Source organism: Hemitrygon akajei, chromosome 18, assembly GCF_048418815.1.
Source record: "Hemitrygon akajei chromosome 18, sHemAka1.3, whole genome shotgun sequence".
Classification (NCBI taxonomy): Eukaryota; Metazoa; Chordata; class Chondrichthyes; order Myliobatiformes; family Dasyatidae; genus Hemitrygon; species Hemitrygon akajei.
This window is the reverse complement of record NC_133141.1, coordinates 32,269,082-32,286,566: the sequence shown is the minus strand read 5'-3', so window position 1 is coordinate 32,286,566 and position 17,485 is coordinate 32,269,082. Positions and strand designations below refer to the sequence as shown.

The following is a 17,485-nucleotide window of genomic DNA, read 5'->3' as shown; positions in this document are numbered from 1 at the left end:
TATAGGGACAGGTTGGCCAGGCTGGTTCTTTATTCCTTGGAATGCAGAGGATGAGGGGTGACATCATAGAAGTTTACAAATCATGAGGTGTATGGATAAGGTGGACAGTCATAATCTTTTCCCAACAGGGTTGGGGAGTCCAAAACTAGAGGGCACAGATACAAAGGGAGAGTTTTAAAAGAGACCTAAGAGGTATCTTCTTTGCACAGAGGGCAGTGAGTACATAGAATTAGCTGCCAGAAGAAGTGGTCGAGTCGAGAACGACTGCAACATTTAAGAGGCACTTGGACAGGTATATGGAGGGTTATGGGTCGGACACGGGCAACTGGGACTAGCAGAGATGATGCTGTGGCTGGCATGAACCAGATGGGCTGAAGGCCCTGTTTCCATGCTGTATGACTCTGTGGTTCTATAGCCTCAATCGTGTTCCCTCTCTTTACCAGGAGGAACAGACACAGTCTATTCTGCTAAAGGTACACTCCATCCTGGACAAAGTCCTTGTGAATCTCCTCTGCCCCCTCTCCAGCTCCATCATGTCCTCCCTGCAGTGTGGAGACCAGAACTGCTGAGAGCACTCCAGCTGTGATCTGACCCAGGGTCTGTTGTAGCATGACCTCCTTGTGCTTGTACTCATTAGCTCAACTGAAAGGTCAGCATCCCTCCAGTGTGCCTTCCTCATCATGCCATCTCCCTGTGCTGCCACCTTCGAGGATCGTTGAACTTGTACCTCAGGATGCCCTCCAGAACTTTAGATGCCTCCATTATGGAGAATGGTTTGCCACTGTCTACTCTATCTATCTACCTCATAGTCAGGTCTCCTTATTTCAAACTAATCCCTTCTGCCTATACAATGTCCCATTTGTCTAAGAACCCACCACTCTCTGTGTAAAATACTTGCCCCATACATCTCCTTTGAACTTACCCCTTAATACCCTCTGATATTAGACTGTTCAACACGGTAATAGACCTTGAGAAAAAGATACCGGCTGTCCTCAGCTTCCGCCACTCCAGGGAAAACAACTCAAGCCTCTCGTTACGGCTCACACTCTCTAATCCTGGCAGCATCCTGGTGAGTCTCCTCTGCTCCCTCTCCAAAGCCCCCACACCCTTCCTGTACACAATATTGTATACATCTACATCATTTATTATTATATTGTAATTTGTCCTCTACTGTGCCTATTGTCTTGTTTATTGTACTGCCCTGCACTGTTCTGTGCACTTTATGTAGTCCTGTGCAGGTCTCTAGTCTAGTGTAGTTTTTATGTTGTTTTTACATAGTCTAGTGTAGCCTTGTGCTGTCTCAGATAGTCTAGTGTAGTTTTGTGTTGTTTCATGTAGCACCAGGGTCCTGGAGGAACGTTGTTTCATTTTTACTGTGCACTGTACCAGCAGTTATGGTCGAAATGACAATAAACTTGACTTGACTTGACTTGACTTGAAGTGTGGCCCGTTTTTTTTTTCATAACCACACCTTGTCAATCTGTGTGGTCACTTTTAGGGAGCAATGGACCTTAGGCCCCAAGATCCCTCTGTACAGCAACAATCTTAAGAGTCCTGCCATTAACTGTGTCCTGTCCCAAAGTGCAACACCTCACACTTGCCATTTCTCTGCTCACATCTGTAACTGATCTGTATAATATATAATCTCTGCTATATCACCCTCCAGCCTTTACATTATTTTCATAATCTTTGATGCTGTTTTATATCATCTTACCTTAATTGAACAAAGCTCTAACATCACCAATAGCCTGTTCTGGTCCAACCACGTAGGTGCCGCAGGAAGCTAAAGAAACTCCATATATCCCTAACCAATTTTGATTGCTGCACCATAGAAAACATTCTATATAGGGGATACTGGGAAGGACCATCTTATCGTACTAGGGTTATTCTTGTAATATTTTTATTATAAATGAAGTTTTTTGATATAAGAATAGAAAACATCCTATCTGGATGCACAACGGTAACTGCTCTACCCGTGACCATGAGAAACTGCAGAGAGCTCAGCACATCACAGAAACCAGCCTCCCCTCCATGGACTCTGTCTACACTTCTCACTGTCACAGTGAAACAGACAGAATAATCAAAGACCCCTCCCGCCCCAGACATTCTCTCTTCTCAGGCACCTCTCCCATCGGGCATAAGATACAAAAGCCTGAAAGCACGTAACACCAGGCTCAGGGACAGCTTCTCTCCTGTTATCAGACTATTGAATGAACCTCATACAATAAAATGGACTGTTAACTTCATAATCTACCTCGTTGTGGCCCTCGCACCTTATTGTCTGCCTGCACCGCCCTTTCTCTGTGACTGTGACACTTTATTCTGCATTGTTATTGTTTTACCTTGTTCTACCTCAATGCACTGTGTGATGATCTGATCTGTGTGAAGAGTGTGAAAGACAAGCTTTTCACTGTTTCACAGTACATGTGACAATAATAAACCGATTCCAGTGATAGGGGTATTATTCTTGTGTTAGTGGTTTATTATTGCCACATGTACAAAGATACAGTAAAAATTTGTGTAGTTCTGGAACAATTACTTCCCTTCGGCCATAAACACAAGAGATTCTGCAGATGCTGGAAATCTAGAGCAGCACACACAAAATGCTGGAGGAACTCAGCAGGTCAGGCAGCATCTATGGAGGGAAAAAAGAGTTGATAGTTTGGCCGAGATCTTTCATCAGATCTGGAAAGGAAGGGGGGCAGCAGTGGGTGGAGGGGTCGAGTACAAGGCTGGCAGGTGATAGGCGAGAGCAGGTGAGGGGAAAGGTAGGTGGGTGGGTGGGTGGTGGAGGGGGGGTCAAAGTTAAAAGCAGGGAGGGGACAGATAGGATGTTTTCTATTTTTATATCAATTTAATGTTGATGGATCTTATTTCAAGTTGAATTTATTGTCACCTGTACAGGTCCCTGTGTGGACAGGTGCAATGAAAAACTTACCTACAGCAGCATCACAGGCACAGAGCATCAGAAACACAACATTCACAAAGAAACATAGATTATACCCAATTTTTACAAGAAAGAACACAATTAAAACAAAGAAAAATGGAATATGCAGGAACATATGAAGCTGCAGAGAGTTGTGGACTCTGCCCAATACATCACGGACACATCCCTCCCCACCGTGGGTAGTGTCTACAGGAGGTGCTGCCTCAAGAAGGCAACATCCATCATCAGAGATCCCCACCATCCGGGCCATCCCATCTTCTCACAGCTCCCATCGGACAGGAGGTACAGAAGCCTGAAGTCCCACATCACCAGGTTCAGGAACAGCTACTTCCCTTCAAACATTCGGTTCCTGAACCACCCGGCACAACCCTGAGTGTGGCATTCTTGTGGTGTGAACTGAAGCCCCTCAAAGGTGCAGTAGCATGGCGTGTATGGGCTGAATCGAGGCAGTGGGGCCTGGGCCAGAGAGTAAGAAACAAGCCACTGCTTGGCCGATTTAAGCACTAAGGGTCAGGGTGTCGGACCAGGTCTGTGCTCAGCTCGCCACTCGGCAAGGTTTACCCATCTCTGCACTGCAGCTAATGGTCCCCTGGACCGGCTGCAGTTCTGAATGTTATTTGCTTACCTTTCATTGTTTGCCGGTCTCCTTTTTAATGGGTTCCATTGCACTTCCTGTTTTGTGTCTGCCTGTAAAGAGACGAATCTCAGGATTGTAGATAGCATACATACTTTGATAATAAATGTACTTTGAACTTTTTCTTGTGAATGTTGTGTCTCTGACACGATGAGCCTGTGATGTTGCTGCAAGTCGGTATTGCAATGCCAGCGCCCCGGGTTCAATTACCACTGTTGTCTGTAAGGAGTTTTTATGTGGTTCCCTCCAGGCGTTCCCGTTTCCTCTCACGTTCCAAAGATGCACAGTTAGTAGGTTAATTGGTCACACGATTAGACAGCGCGGGCTTATGGAGCGGAAGGGCAGTTACAGAGCTGTATCCCTAAATAAGATAGTTGTCAAAGGTTGCAAGGAGGTCTGGGTTAGGGAATGGCAGATGGAATTAACTCAGAGAAGTGCAAAGTGACGTATTTTGGGAAGTTAACACCGGGCAGGACTTACACAGTGAACACCAGGACCCTGGGGAGCATTGTAGAACAGAGGGCATCTGATGGATTTTGATGTTTAAATCCAAGGCTCTTTTAGAAGTAAGGAACAAAGCATAAAACTTGTTGCTTCGCGATCGTTCTATTATGAGTTAATAGAACTAAAGGAAGTTGAAACAATCAGGGACAGAAATCTACTACTTGAAAGAAAAGAAAGATGGCGCCTAACATAAAACAGCCACTTTGGTAGCATTAAGATAAGAAAAATTCCATAGATAAGCAACGAAAATATTTATTCAATACTGCAGTAAAAAGTTAACCAACAAGACCACTTAATGGAAGGCAAAGAAGCTTTAGAATTATACTGTGTATAGCTAATAGGCATATTAAACTGTTATGTTCTGTATACAAAGGCTACAAGAAGATAATTAATTGTTAATTTGTAAAGAAAATGACAATTAAACAGTTGGATCCGACAGACCCCAAGGTACAGGTACATGATTCGCTGGAACTGGTGTCACAGGTAGATAGGGTGATGAAGAAGGCACACTCAGTCAGGGCCCTGAGTACAGGAGTTGGGATGTCATGGTACAGCTGTACAAGATGTTTGGAGTGTTGTGTGCGGTTTGGTCATTCAGCTGTAGGAAGGGTGTGATTAAGCTGGAGAGGGTGCAGAAAATATTGAGATTTGGTATATCACCAAAGACTTTTGTAAATTTCTACAGATGTATGGTTGAGAACATCCTGAATGGTTCCATCACAGCCTTGTATGGAGGCTCCAATACACAGAAGCTGCTGAGGTTGTAGACTCAGCCAGCTCCATCACAGGCAGAAGCCTCCCCACCATCGAGGACATCTTCAAGAGGGTGCAATCCATCACCAAGGACCCTCACCATCCAGAACATACCCTCTTCTTGTTACTACTGTTGGGGAAGAGATACAAGAGCCTGAAGACACACACTCAACGACTCAGGAACAGCTTCTTCTCCTCTGCCATCAGATTTCTGATGGACGTTGAACCCACGAACACTACCTCACTATTTCTTTTTTTCTTTTGCACTGTTTATTTATTTTGTAATCTTATGTCTTGCAGTGTACTGCCACCACAAAACAATAAATTTTGTGTCATATAAGACAGTTCCAATAAACCTGATTCTGGTTCTGATTCTGAAATGCACAGGTACATGTATGCAAAAACGCAGTAAAAAACTGAAACAAGTTTTTCTTGAGCAACACAGACAAAATTCTGGAGGAACTTAGCATGTCAGGCAGCATCTATGGAGGGAAATGAACTTTTCGGGTCGAGCACCTTCATCAGAACTGGAAAGGAAGGGGGCAGAAACCAGAATAAGAAGATGGGGAGGGAATGGAGTACAAGGTAGCCTACTGAGGAAGTAGAAGTGCTGCTGAGCTTACTTGGCCATAGAGCCTATGCATTTAGATCAGAACTGGCTCTTAGGACCCTGAATCTCTCAGTAGCAGTGACGTAAACAGAAGCATGTATACTGCCGCCCTTCCTGAAGTTAATGACCATCTGTTTTGTTTTGCTAAATCGAAGGAGCAGTAGTAACCTATGGTTTCATCAATTCAATTTCAGTTTCCAGATGTAGCACTATTTAGATTTCTTGTACAATTTAATGACTTTTGATGTTATTTTATATCAATTTTCACCAATTCATCAATTGACCATATTTTAGGACATGTTGTTCAACTGGATCTCAATGTACTTCAACTATAGTTGTTTTGGTTTTATAGAAACATAGAAAACCTACAGCACGCTGGATTCCAGCCTTGACCTCCGAGCTGGACCTCCACACGCAGCCGTCTCCCCTTCCCCCACCACCACACTGCCATCTGATCTTTCCGAGCCTGAGGTTCAATCACCGGTTCCCGGGCCCTCGGGGGCTTCAGCTTCCTCTCACCCCCACCCCTTCCCTGCTGACTCCACCAGCCTCCCACCCCCCTCGGACCAGAGCTCTCAACCCTGCCGGGTAATTTTAGTCTGGTTCTCTTTCTCTCTCTTTCCCCCCTCACTATAATCTCCCCCCAGCCCTACCTTTCTTTCTCTTTTATTTCCCATAATTCTCCATCTTCCCCCAGCCCATTTCCCTTCAGCCTATCACTTCCCAGCTCTCTACTTCATCCCTCCCCCCACTTCTTATCCCCTCTCCACCATCCCACGTTACTTCACTCCTGATGAAGGGTTTCGGCCCGAAACGTCGTCACTACCTCCTCCCATAGATGCTGTCTGGCCTGCTGAGTTCTACCAGCATTTCGTGTTTTTATTTATTTATTTCCAGCATCTGCAGATTCACTCGTGGAGCACAATACAGGCCCTTTGGCCCACAAAGCTGAGTTGAACATGTACTTATTTTAGAAATTACCTTGGGTTACCCATAGCCCTCTATTTTTCTAAGTTCCATGTACCTAACCAGGAATGTCTTAAAAGACCCTATTGTATCTATCTCCACCACCGTCGCCAGCAACCATAATTATGAATAATTTTACGTTGCTTGATGTTATTTTATATCATTTTACGGGTTTTTATCAAATTTGGCCATTTTTGATGTTTCAACTAAATCTGTATGTAAACATGAAGATTTGCTTAATTTATCACATGTACATTGAAACATACAGTGAAATGTGTTGTTTGCGTCAGGCAAATCAGAGGGGATTGCGCTGGGCAGCCTGCAAGTGTCGCCAACATACCACATTCACAACTTACTCACCCTAAACTGGATGTCTTTGGAATGTGGGAGGAAACCAGAGCACCTGGAGGAAATCCACGTGGTTATGGGGAGAACATCCAAACTCTTTACGGACCCTGATCAGTAATCACTAGCACTGTAATAGCATTATGCTAACAGCTACACTACTAAGCTACTACTACTATGTAATCAATGCACTTTCAGACTCCAGGTTTTCATTTTTGGCCCAGTTACATGAAGTTAGATATTAGATCATTTTACAACGTTTTATCTAAATTGACCTTTATATAATTAATTGGCCTTTAATAATATTAAACTTTATATAATAAAATGTACATAAATATATTTAGGGGCCTATTATTCAACTGAATCTTAATATATTTGGACAGGAAAGGAATGGAGGGTTATGGGCTGAGTGCAGGTTGGTGGGACTAGATGAGAGTAAGCGTTCGGCACGGACTAGAAGGGCCGAGATGGCCTGTTTCCGTGCTGTAATTGTTATATGGTTATATTTCACTTAATATATACACAGGAAAGGAATAAACAGTCAACATTTCTTGCCGACACCTTTCTTTTGTATATATGATTTGTTGCTGCACTGTGGTCTCTTCGAGGTACAGTATGTCTACCCTGAAAAGGTTTAAAGCTTCTCTTCGACAGGAGTTCAGTGAGAGCCTCTTTCATTGCCCTCCCTCTGCGATCTCACCCAGACTCACTACCACTGCCAAGTGTCCTTTCTGGGAACTTGTCACCGATTATGTACTCCTTCCCCACCCTGCACCTTTTTATTCTGGCTTCTTCCCCCTTCATTTCCAGTCCTGATGAAGGTTCTCAATCCAAAACATTTACTCTTTATTCCTCTCCATAGATGCTACCTGACCTGCTGAGTTCCTCCAGTATTTTGTGTGTGTTACTCTTGCACCCAATATCTCGATTTTTGGATGTCCAACTGCTTCTTCACCACCCTGAACACCTGCACCAATGCTTTCAAGGAGCTATGGATGTGCACCCCAAGGTCCCCAAAATCACCTTAAGCCCCTGCAACTTTCTCTATATGCCCTATCTATCTGTCACAATTTGTGGGATCTTCCTGTGTGCCAATTGTGTTCCCGGCATCATCTTCCGTTAGACAGAAAGGTATCCCTAGTAATGAGGGGGTGTTAACTGTTGTCTGATAATAGTATTGGAATGGGTTTAATATATTCATGAACTGATACTGTGAAAAATTTGTCTTACATACTGTGATGCACCATCAATAACTCTCGGAGACGGGAGGCGAACGATAGGCTTTTAGTAGCAGCAAACGAGACCACAACATCCTGGAGACTGATGGAGGAGCAGTGCCTCCAATCGCCTTTATACGGGGGTCTGTGGGAGGAGCCGCAGGAGCAGTCAGCAGAGGGGCGTGTCCAGACAGGTATACACATAGTTTACCACATTCACCCCCCCCTTTGTTTTAAAAGAGAGTCCCCACAGGGCGAAGTTTCTTACGAGTATATTTACAGGTCAAGTCTATCAGGTGGTCAAGTCTGTCGCTGCGATCTACGTAGCACCGGTGGTGATTGCACTGGTGACGGTGGTTGTGCTGGCTCCGGCCTGACTTGAGGTGCCAGCCCGTTCGGCGTCAGTAATCCCTCATGTGTGTGCGTGGCGCCCGGTATGGGAGTGTCGTGAGGAGTCTGTGTAGGGCTTGGTGTGCGCGGTGTCTCGTGGGTATATACATCGGTGGGTACGGGGTTCATAGTCACCGTGGAGTGTTCGGGGTAGGGGTCTGGTGCTCCTGCGGGCGCCAGGTTGCGGACGGAGACCATGTCCTCCCGCCCATCAGGTAAGACCACGTAGGCATACTGGGGGTTCGCATGTAGTAGGTGAACCCTCTCGACCAGCGGGGAGTATTTATTGCTCCTCGCATGTTTCCGGAGCAGCACTGGCCCTGGGGACGTCAGCCAAGCCGGTAGGGTGGTCCCAGTGGCAGACTTCCTGGGAAAAGAAAAGAGGCGCTCATGAGGGGTGGCATTGGTGGACGTACATAACAGGGAGCGGATGGAGTGGAGTGCCTCGGGGAGGACCTCCTGCCAGCAAGAGACCGGCAATCCCTTTGACCTAAGGGCTAAGAGTGTGGCCTTCCACACCGTGGCATTCTCCCTCTCCACCTGTCCATTTCCCCGGGGATTATAGCTCGTGGTCCTACTAGTAGCAATACCCCTAGCCAGCAGGTACTGGCGCAGCTCGTCACTCATAAACGAGGACCCTCTGTCACTGTGGATATAGCAGGGATATCCGAACAGAGTGAAGAGCTGGCGCAGGGCTTTTATGATGGATGTGGCAGTGGTATCAGGGCAGGGGATGGCAAAGGGGAACCGCGAGTACTCGTCTATTATGTTGAGAAAGTAGACATTGCGGTCGGTGGAGGGAAGGGGGCCCTTAAAGTCGACACTCAGTCGCTCAAAGGGGCGGGTGGCCTTGATAAATCGTACCTGTTCAGGACGGTAGAAGTGCGGTTTGCACTCAGCGCAGACTTGACAGTCCCTGGTCATTGTCCTGATTTCCTCAAGGGAGTACGGCAGGTTCCGGGCTTTCACGAAATGGTAAAGTCGGGTGACCCCCGGATGGCAAAGATCTGCATGGAGGGCGTATAGCCGGTCGAGCTGCACGCTGGCACATGTTCCCCGGGATAGGGCATCAGGGGGCTCATTGAGCCTTCCAGGCCGGTACAGGATATCATAGTTGTAGGTGGAGAGTTCTATTCTCCACCTCAAAATTTTATCATTTTTGATTTTGCCCTGAACATGAACGCAACTGAGCGCTGGTCGGTCAGCAAGGTGAACCTTTTGCCGGCAAGATAGTGCCTCCAGTGCCTAATAGCTTCCACTATGGCCTGGGCTTCTTTCTCCACCGTGGAGTGCTGAATTTCAGGGCCTTGAAGGGTACGAGAAAAGAATGCTACCAGCCTTCCTTCCTGATTGAGGGTAGCAGCAAGCGTGAAGTTGGAGGCGTCACTCTCTACTTGGAAGGGAATGGTCTCGTCCACCGCATGCATCGTTGCTTTGGCAATGTCCCCTTTAATGCGGCTGAAGGCCGTGCGGGCCTCGGTGGAAAGGGGAAATGTGGTGGACTTGACCAGGGGGCGGGCCTTGTCTGCGTAATGGGGGACCCATTGGGCGTAATAGGAAAAGAAGCCCAGACACCGTCTGAGGGCTCTGAGGGTGGTAGGAAGAGGGAGTTCTAACAGGGGGGCGCATACGGTCGGGATCAGGGCCAATGACCCCGTTCGCCACGACATACCCAAGGATAGCAAGTCGTGTGGTTCCGAACACACACTTGTCCCTGTTATAGGTAAGGTTAAGAGCTTTGGCCGCTTGGAAAAATCGTTGGAGGTTGGTGTTGTGATCCGGCCGGTCGTGACCACAGATGGTGATATTATCCAGATATGGGAACGTGGCCTTCAGTTGGCACTGGTCCACCATCCGGTCCATTTCCCTCTGGAAGACAGAGACACCATTTGTGACACCAAAGGGGACGCGCAGGAAGTGATAGAGCCTGCCGCCCGCCTCGAAGGCGGTGTAGGGGCGGTCCTCCGGGTGGATGAGGAGCTGATGGTAAGCGGATTTCAGGTCTATGGTCAAGTACACCTTGTACTGAGCTATCTGATTGACCATATCCGTGATGCGGGGTAGGGGGTACGCGTCAAGCTGCGTGAACCTATTGATGGTCTGGCTATAGTCCACGACCATCCTATTTTTCTGCCCGGTCCGAACAACGACCACCTGGGACTTCCAAGGGCTTGTGCTTGGCTCAATGATCCCCTCCCTGAGCAGCCGCTGCACCTCCGACTTAATGAAGGCCCTGTCCCCTGCGCTGTACCTCCTGCTTTTAGTTGCCACAGGTTTACAGTCGGGCGTCAGGTTGGCGAACAGCGGTGGGGAAGGGATCTTGAGGGTGGAGAGGCTGCAAGTGGTGTCAGTAGCGCGGCCGTTGGCATGGTGTTGGGTGGGATGTGCGGGTCGGTGTGTGTGTGTGGTCAGTAGCAGGGTATGTGATGAAGTCCTACAGAACTGGGGATTTCTGACAGTGATTGGTGGGAGGGGCCTGTCCTACCCCATTGTCACACTTTTTAGATGGCTCTGGAAGTCCAGCCCCAATAGCACAGGCGCGCACAGTTGAGGCATGACCAGTAGCGCAAAGTCCTGATATTCTGTGCCCTGCACCACCAATGTCACTACACAACCCCCCCGGATGTCTGTGGAATGCGATCCAGAAGCCATGGTGACCTTCTGGCTTACCGGCTGTGTCACGAGTCCGCAGCGTTGCACCGTGTCCAGGTCAATAAAACTCTCAGTGCTGCCCGTGTCAAACAGGCAGCTAGTCCTGTGCCCCTCCACCAGGATGTCCATCATTGACCTTGCAAGCTGGTGTGGAGCGCTTTGGTTGAGGGTCACCGAGGCCAGAGTTGCATCGCCGTCTAGGTGCCCGGTAAGCACCCGTGGGTCGGTGGCGGGGTGAGGTGGCGCCGACAAAGATGGCTGCCCCCATGCCTCGCATGCGGCAGGCAGGCAAGATGGCGGCGACCAAGATGGCCGCCCCCATGCCTCGCACGTGGCGCTGCTCGACCCTGCTCGTGGTTTGGACTTACAGGCCTTGGCGAAGTGGCCCTTCTTTCCGCAGCTGGAGCAGGGAGCTTCTCGGGCCAGGCAGCGTTTTTGGAGGTGCTTTTCAAGTCCGCAGAAGTGACACTGCGCGGATTTGCGACTGGCAGCAGCCGTGGTCGATTCGCCGGCGGGTTGCGGGGACTTCACGGACTCGCGACTGGCAGCAGCTGAGTCGATTCGCCGGCAGGTTGCGGGGTCTGCAGCGTCCACGGGGCTGGCGGGAGATCGCGCACCTGGAGAGCATCAGCGTTGTGCAGAGCGGCCTCCAGCGTGTCGACCAGCTCGATCGCCGAATGTAAGGTAAGATCGGCGTGTTCCAGCAGCCGCTGGCGCACGTACACTGACCTGATCCCCGTGACGAAGGCGTCTCGTACCAGCAGCTCTGCATGCTGTTCTGCTGTCAGTCCCCTGCAGTCGCAGACCCACACGAGTGTCTGTCGGGCCCGGACAAACTCAGCTCTCGACTCTCCGGCCTGCTGCTGCGTCGCTAAGTGATGTCTTGCGTAGACAGTGTTCACCGGCTGCAGGTATTGTCTTTTGAGGGCGTCCAGTGCCCTTTATTAGGTCAGCAGGTCCCTGATCAGGGAGTAGACCTGCGGACTGACCCTGAAGAGGAGAACTGTGTGCATCGTGGCAGGCTCGGTCACACGAATCTCCTCTAGGTACAATTGGAAGCATGCAAGCCAGAGTTCAAAAGCAATGCTGGCTTCCGGAGATTGAGGGTCAATATCCAATCTGTTGGGTCATAAAATACTCCCCATGTTTTAAAATTGCTGCTAATAAAATTGATACACCATCAATAACTCTCGGAGACGGGAGGCGAACGATAGGCTTTTAGTAGCAGCAAACAAGACCACTACATCCTGGAGACTGAGGGAGGAGCAGTGCCTCCAATCGCCTTTATACAGGGGTCTGTGGGAGGAGCCACAGGAGCAGTCAGCAGAGGGGCGTGTCCAGACAGGTATACACATAGTTTACCACATACTGTTCATACAGATCAGATCATTACACAGTATATTGAGGTAGAACAAGGTAAAACAATAATAGACTGCACAATAAAGTGTAACAGTTACAGAGAAAGTACAGTGTAGATAGACTTTAAGGTGCAAGATCATAACGAGGTAGATTGTGAGGTCAAGAGTCCATCTTATCGTAATAGGGGACCTTTTAATAGTTTTATAACAGCAGTCCAATGGGAGGGGGAGAAGAGAGAATGTCTGGGGTGGGTGGGGTCTTTGATTATGTGCATATTTCACAAGTCTACATTATTCCAACCCCAAACCTTTGATGACATTATGTGATGTTTATATCATTTTATGCTTCATTATCTTAATTGGCCATATTTTGGGGCCTGCTTCAATGTATTTCAACTATTCTATGCTAACATTGCATTTGGCTTCCTTACCACCAACTCAACCTGCGAGTTAACCTTAAGTGAATCATGCAGGAGGACTCCCAAGTCTTTTTGCACCTTTGATTTCTGAATTTTCTCCCTGTTTATAGTCTATGCCTTTATTCCTTCAGCCAAAGTGCATGACCATACACTTCCCCACGGTAAAGTCCATCTGCCACTTCTTTGCCCATTCCTCCAATCTGTCTAAGTTCTTCTGTAGACTCACTGCTTCCTTAACACTACCTAACTCTCCACCCGTCTTAGTATCGTCCACAAAACCATCAAATCTGTCAATCAAATTATTGACATATAACATGAAGGGGTCCCAAGCCTGTCGAACACCACTACTCACTGGCAATCAACCAGAAAAGGCACCCTTTATTCCCACTCTTTGCCTCCAACCAGTTAGCAAATATTCTATCCATACTAGTATCTTTCCTGTGATACCATGGGCTCTTGTCCTGTTTAGCAGCCTCAAGATCTTGCCTTCTGAAAATCCAAGTGAACAACATCTGCTAACACGAGGAAATCTGCAGATGCTGGAAATTCAAACAACAGCACACACAAAATGCTGGTAGAACACAGCAGGCCAGGGAGAAGCGATAGGGAGAAGCGCTGTCAACGTTTCGGGCCGAGACCCTTTGTCAGGACTAACCGAAAGGAAAGATAGTAAGAGATTTGAAAGTAGTGGGGGGAGGGGGAAATGCGAAATGATAGGAGAAGACCGGAGGGGGTGGGATGAAGCTAAGAGCTGGAAAGGTGACTGGCGAAAGTGATACAGAGCTGGAGAAGGGAAAGGATCATGGGATGGGAGGCCTCAGGAGAAAGAAAGGTGGGGGGGAGCACCAGAGGGAGATGGAGAACAGGCAAACAACTAAATATGTCAGGGATGGGGTAAGAAGGGGAGGAGGGGCATTAACGGAAGTTAGAGAAGTCAATGTTCATGCCATCAGGTTGGAGGCCATTCCCAGCCGGTATATAAGGTGTTGTTCCTCCAACCTGAGTTTGGATTCATTTTGACAATAGAGGAGGCCATGGATAGACATATCAGAATGGGAATGGGACGTGGAATTAAAATGTGTGGCCACTGGGAGATCCTGCTTTCTCTGGCGGACCGAGCGTAGGTGTTCAGCGAAGCGGTCTCCCAGTCTGCGTCAGGTCTCACCAATATATAAAAGACCACACCGGGAGCACCGGACGCAGTATACCACACCAGCCGACTCACAGGTGAAGTGTCGCCTCACCTGGAAGGACTGTCTGGGGCCCTGAATGGTGGTGAGGGAGGAAGTGTAAGGGCAGGTGTAGCACTTGCTCTGTTTACAAGGATAAGTGCCAGGAGGGAGATCGGTCGGAAGGGATGGGGGGACGAGGGGACGAGTGGACAAGGGAGTCGCGTAGGGAGCGATCCCTGCAAAAAGCAGAAGGGGGGCGAGGAGGGAAAAATGTGTTTGGTAGTGGGATCCTGTTGGAGGTGGCGGAAGTTACGGAGAATTATATGTTGGACCTGGAGGCTGGTGGGGTGGTAGGTAAGGACAAGGGGAACCCTATCCCGAGTGAGGTGGCGGGCGGATGGGGTGAGGGCAGATGTGCAGGAAATGGGAGAGATGCGTTTGAGACATCTGCTAACTCTTCTTTGTCTATCCTGCCTCTTATTTCCTCAAAGAATTCCAACAGAGTTGTTTGGCTAGATTTCCCTTTAAGAAAACCATGCTTTGATGTACCTCAAAACCTCATCCTTAATAATGGATTCCAAATTCTTCCCAAGCACTGAAGACAGGCTAACTGGTCAAAATTTTGTCTTTTGCTTCCCTCCCTTCATAAAGGGGAGAGTAAATTTAAGCGTGATCTGTGTTGCTCGGTGTTATTTTATATTGTTTAACTCTAATTTATGTTGTTGTATATTAACCTAATGCTTCTTTATCCGCTCCACTTGAGAACGCTTAAACTTATTTTTTAGGCCAGGCCTACTACCCCGCCCCATCTTCCCATTGGGCCACGACACCGTCGGTCAATCACGTCCAAGCCCCGCCCTTTGTCACTCCCATTGGTCCGCACTGGGCGGTGCCTGTTCTCCGATTGGTGGTTCCGCCTGGCGCTCGTCTCCACCCCGTCTGGGGCGATTCTCAGAGGCGGACAATCAGTCCCCATCCTTTTGCCGATAATTGGTTAAAACTGCAGTCACTCCATCGTTGGACCGGATAGTTCGGTATTTCTGCATCTGATTGGTCAATTGCCCATCCGTGGGCGGTGACTGATGTAGTCCCCTCTCCGTCGACAAAAGGCGCGACCATCGAAGAAAGAATCCACCACCTTTCTTCTGATTGATATCTGTTGACAATTCGAGCAGCGATTGGTCGCTGCTCCAGTCACTCAATATCCACTCCACCTTCTAACTGGCAGGCTAGCCAGGCTAACTCGGACCCGCCTCGACTACCCCCCCGCTCCTCATGCGCATTGGTCCATCACTCGTTGTACCCAGCCCTCATTGGTGGGTGGCCCCGCCCCTCAAAACTCATTCTACCCGCCCCGATATCACCGATTGGACAGTGTCACCGCCACTTAGTGGCGCGGAAGCCAAGCCAGCTGGAGGGCCGAACAATTTTCCCTCCTCCGACCCTAACCTCCCTCCACGCATGCCAATTACCCACCTCTCAGCCAAACCATAGGTTGGCGGCTTGGCGGGCCCAACGGCAATTGGTCGAGGTGGTTTGTGGGGGCTGGCCCACGATCGAGTAGCGTCACTACCGGCTAGCGAGTTAGGTGGCACCGAAGGCAAGTTTGTGTCATCGGCGGGGGGGCCTTGGATCCGGGAATGAGCGGTAAGGCGGGGAGTGTAAATAAATAAATAATGTACTTACTGCCCACCCCCCCTCTATGTGAGGGAGGGGGAGGGGGCAGAGGAGGAAGGGGAGGAGGAGGGAGGAGCCGGAGGAGGGAGGGAGGAGGGCGGAATGATGTGTAGAGTGGCCCCACCCCCACGACCGCCTGTCTCCCGCCCAGATCACCTGGGTATAGGGGGCGAATGTTGGGGGAGGTATGAGATACGGGTGGAGGATATGTGGGAAGGGGAGGAAGCAGGGAACCCTTGGGGAACAAGGGATATGGGGGAAGGAGGGGGATGAATGTGGGGGAGGGTAGGAAGTGGGTTTGGGGGAAGGGGGACATGTAAGGGGTGTAGGTGGGGACTGAAGCGGAGGGGAGAGTGTATAAGGATGCAGGGGAGACATGGAGAAGGGTCTGGATGTGGAGAGGCAGAGGGGGAGAATGGACAGGGTAAGGTGCATGGGGGAAGGGGACGACATGCAAGAAAGTGAGGGGGTTGGAGATATGGGCAGAAAGTGGGTGACAGGCTGGGGACGTGGGTAGGAAGGGGGATGTCATGTTGGGATGTGGTGGGTGGGAGCATGAGAGGAGAAGGGAGTTAACATTTTGGTCCGTGGAAAAAAAATTGGATCATGTGGTGTGCTGGGTGAGAGGGATGAAGTCCGCAGTTGTCAAAACCCACTGACGTTTGATAGTATGGGTCAACTGACTTGATGCCTTCACCAAGATTTCCCATTTGGAAGTGTGCAGGGTGAGACGTAGTCTATCATCTGGTCACCCCTGTTCAGGAAAGATGGCACACTTTTGTCGCAGGTAGTTGAGCTGATAAAGAAGGTGTCTAGTGCGTTAGCCTTCATCAGGGCACTGAGTACAGGAGTTGGACAATATGATGCAGTCATGTAAGATGTTGTTGAGGCTGCATTTAGAATATTGTATACAGTTCTGGTCACCCTGTTCACAGGAAAGATGTTACTAAACAGGAAAGAGTGCAGAAAAAAATTATCAGGATGTTGCCTGGACTTAGGGACCTGAGTTATAAGGAGAGGTTGTGTAAACTAGGACTTTAATCAGAATCAGGTTCATTATCACTGACATATGTTATGAGATTTGTTGTTCTGTGGCAGCAATGCAGTGCTAGACAGTAAAAAATTATATTGAGAAACAATACTAAATAAATAGACCCATAAATGATCCTTGGAACATACTGTAGGAGACTGATGGGTGAACTGAGATCATGAGGGGCATACACAAGCTGAAAACACACACCTTTATACTGGGGTGGGTGTTAAAAACAAGAGGGCAGAGGTTTAAGATCAGCGGAGAGAGGAACATCAGGAGCACCTTCTTCACCCGTATTTGGAATGAGCTGCCAGAAATAGCGAATGAGGAAGGCACATTAGCAGCATTTAAAAGTCATCTGGATAAGTATATGGAGAGGAGAGGTTTGAGGGGTAAGGATCAATCGTGAGCAGATGGGACTAGCTGATTGGGCAACACAGTTGACATGGACAAGTTTGACTAAGGGTCTTTTTCCCAGCTGTGTGCCACTATCAGGCTGGAGAGGATCCAGAAAAGATTCACCGGGATGTTACCAGGAGTTACTCGGAGAGATTGGACAGGCTGGGGCATTGGTCAAACTACTTACGGAGTATTGTGAGCAGTTTTGGGCTCTGTATCTAATGTACAGTATGAGGAGTGTTTGATGGCTCTGTGCCTGTACTCATTGGAGTTTAGAAGAATGTGGGAGGGGATCTCATTGAAACCTGTCGAATATCGAAAGGCCTAGATAGATAGAGTGGATCTGGAGAGGATGTTTTCTAATGTGGGTGAGTTTAGGACCAGAGACACCAGCTCAATAAAAGGAGGC

The 17,485-nt window shown here is 48.7% G+C and overlaps 1 protein-coding gene across 2 annotated transcripts in view; it reads left to right on the top strand.

Annotated features, from left to right (window-relative positions):
* The first annotated feature begins 15,358 nt into the window (after positions 1–15,358).
* Positions 15,359–17,485, top strand: part of LOC140741265 (transcription factor Sp1-like) — a 71,752-nt gene continuing 69,625 nt past the window's right edge. Inside the window, exon 1 of one of the 2 annotated variants that reach the window (XM_073071259.1) lies at positions 15,359–15,567. Coding sequence is in view for 1 of the 2 variants with exons in the window: in XM_073071258.1 (XP_072927359.1) it covers positions 15,608–15,614 (7 nt within the window). In the remaining variant the exon portion in view is untranslated. Of the gene's footprint in view, positions 15,615–17,485 lie in introns of both variants that reach the window. The other variant, XM_073071258.1, reaches the window with a different exon arrangement.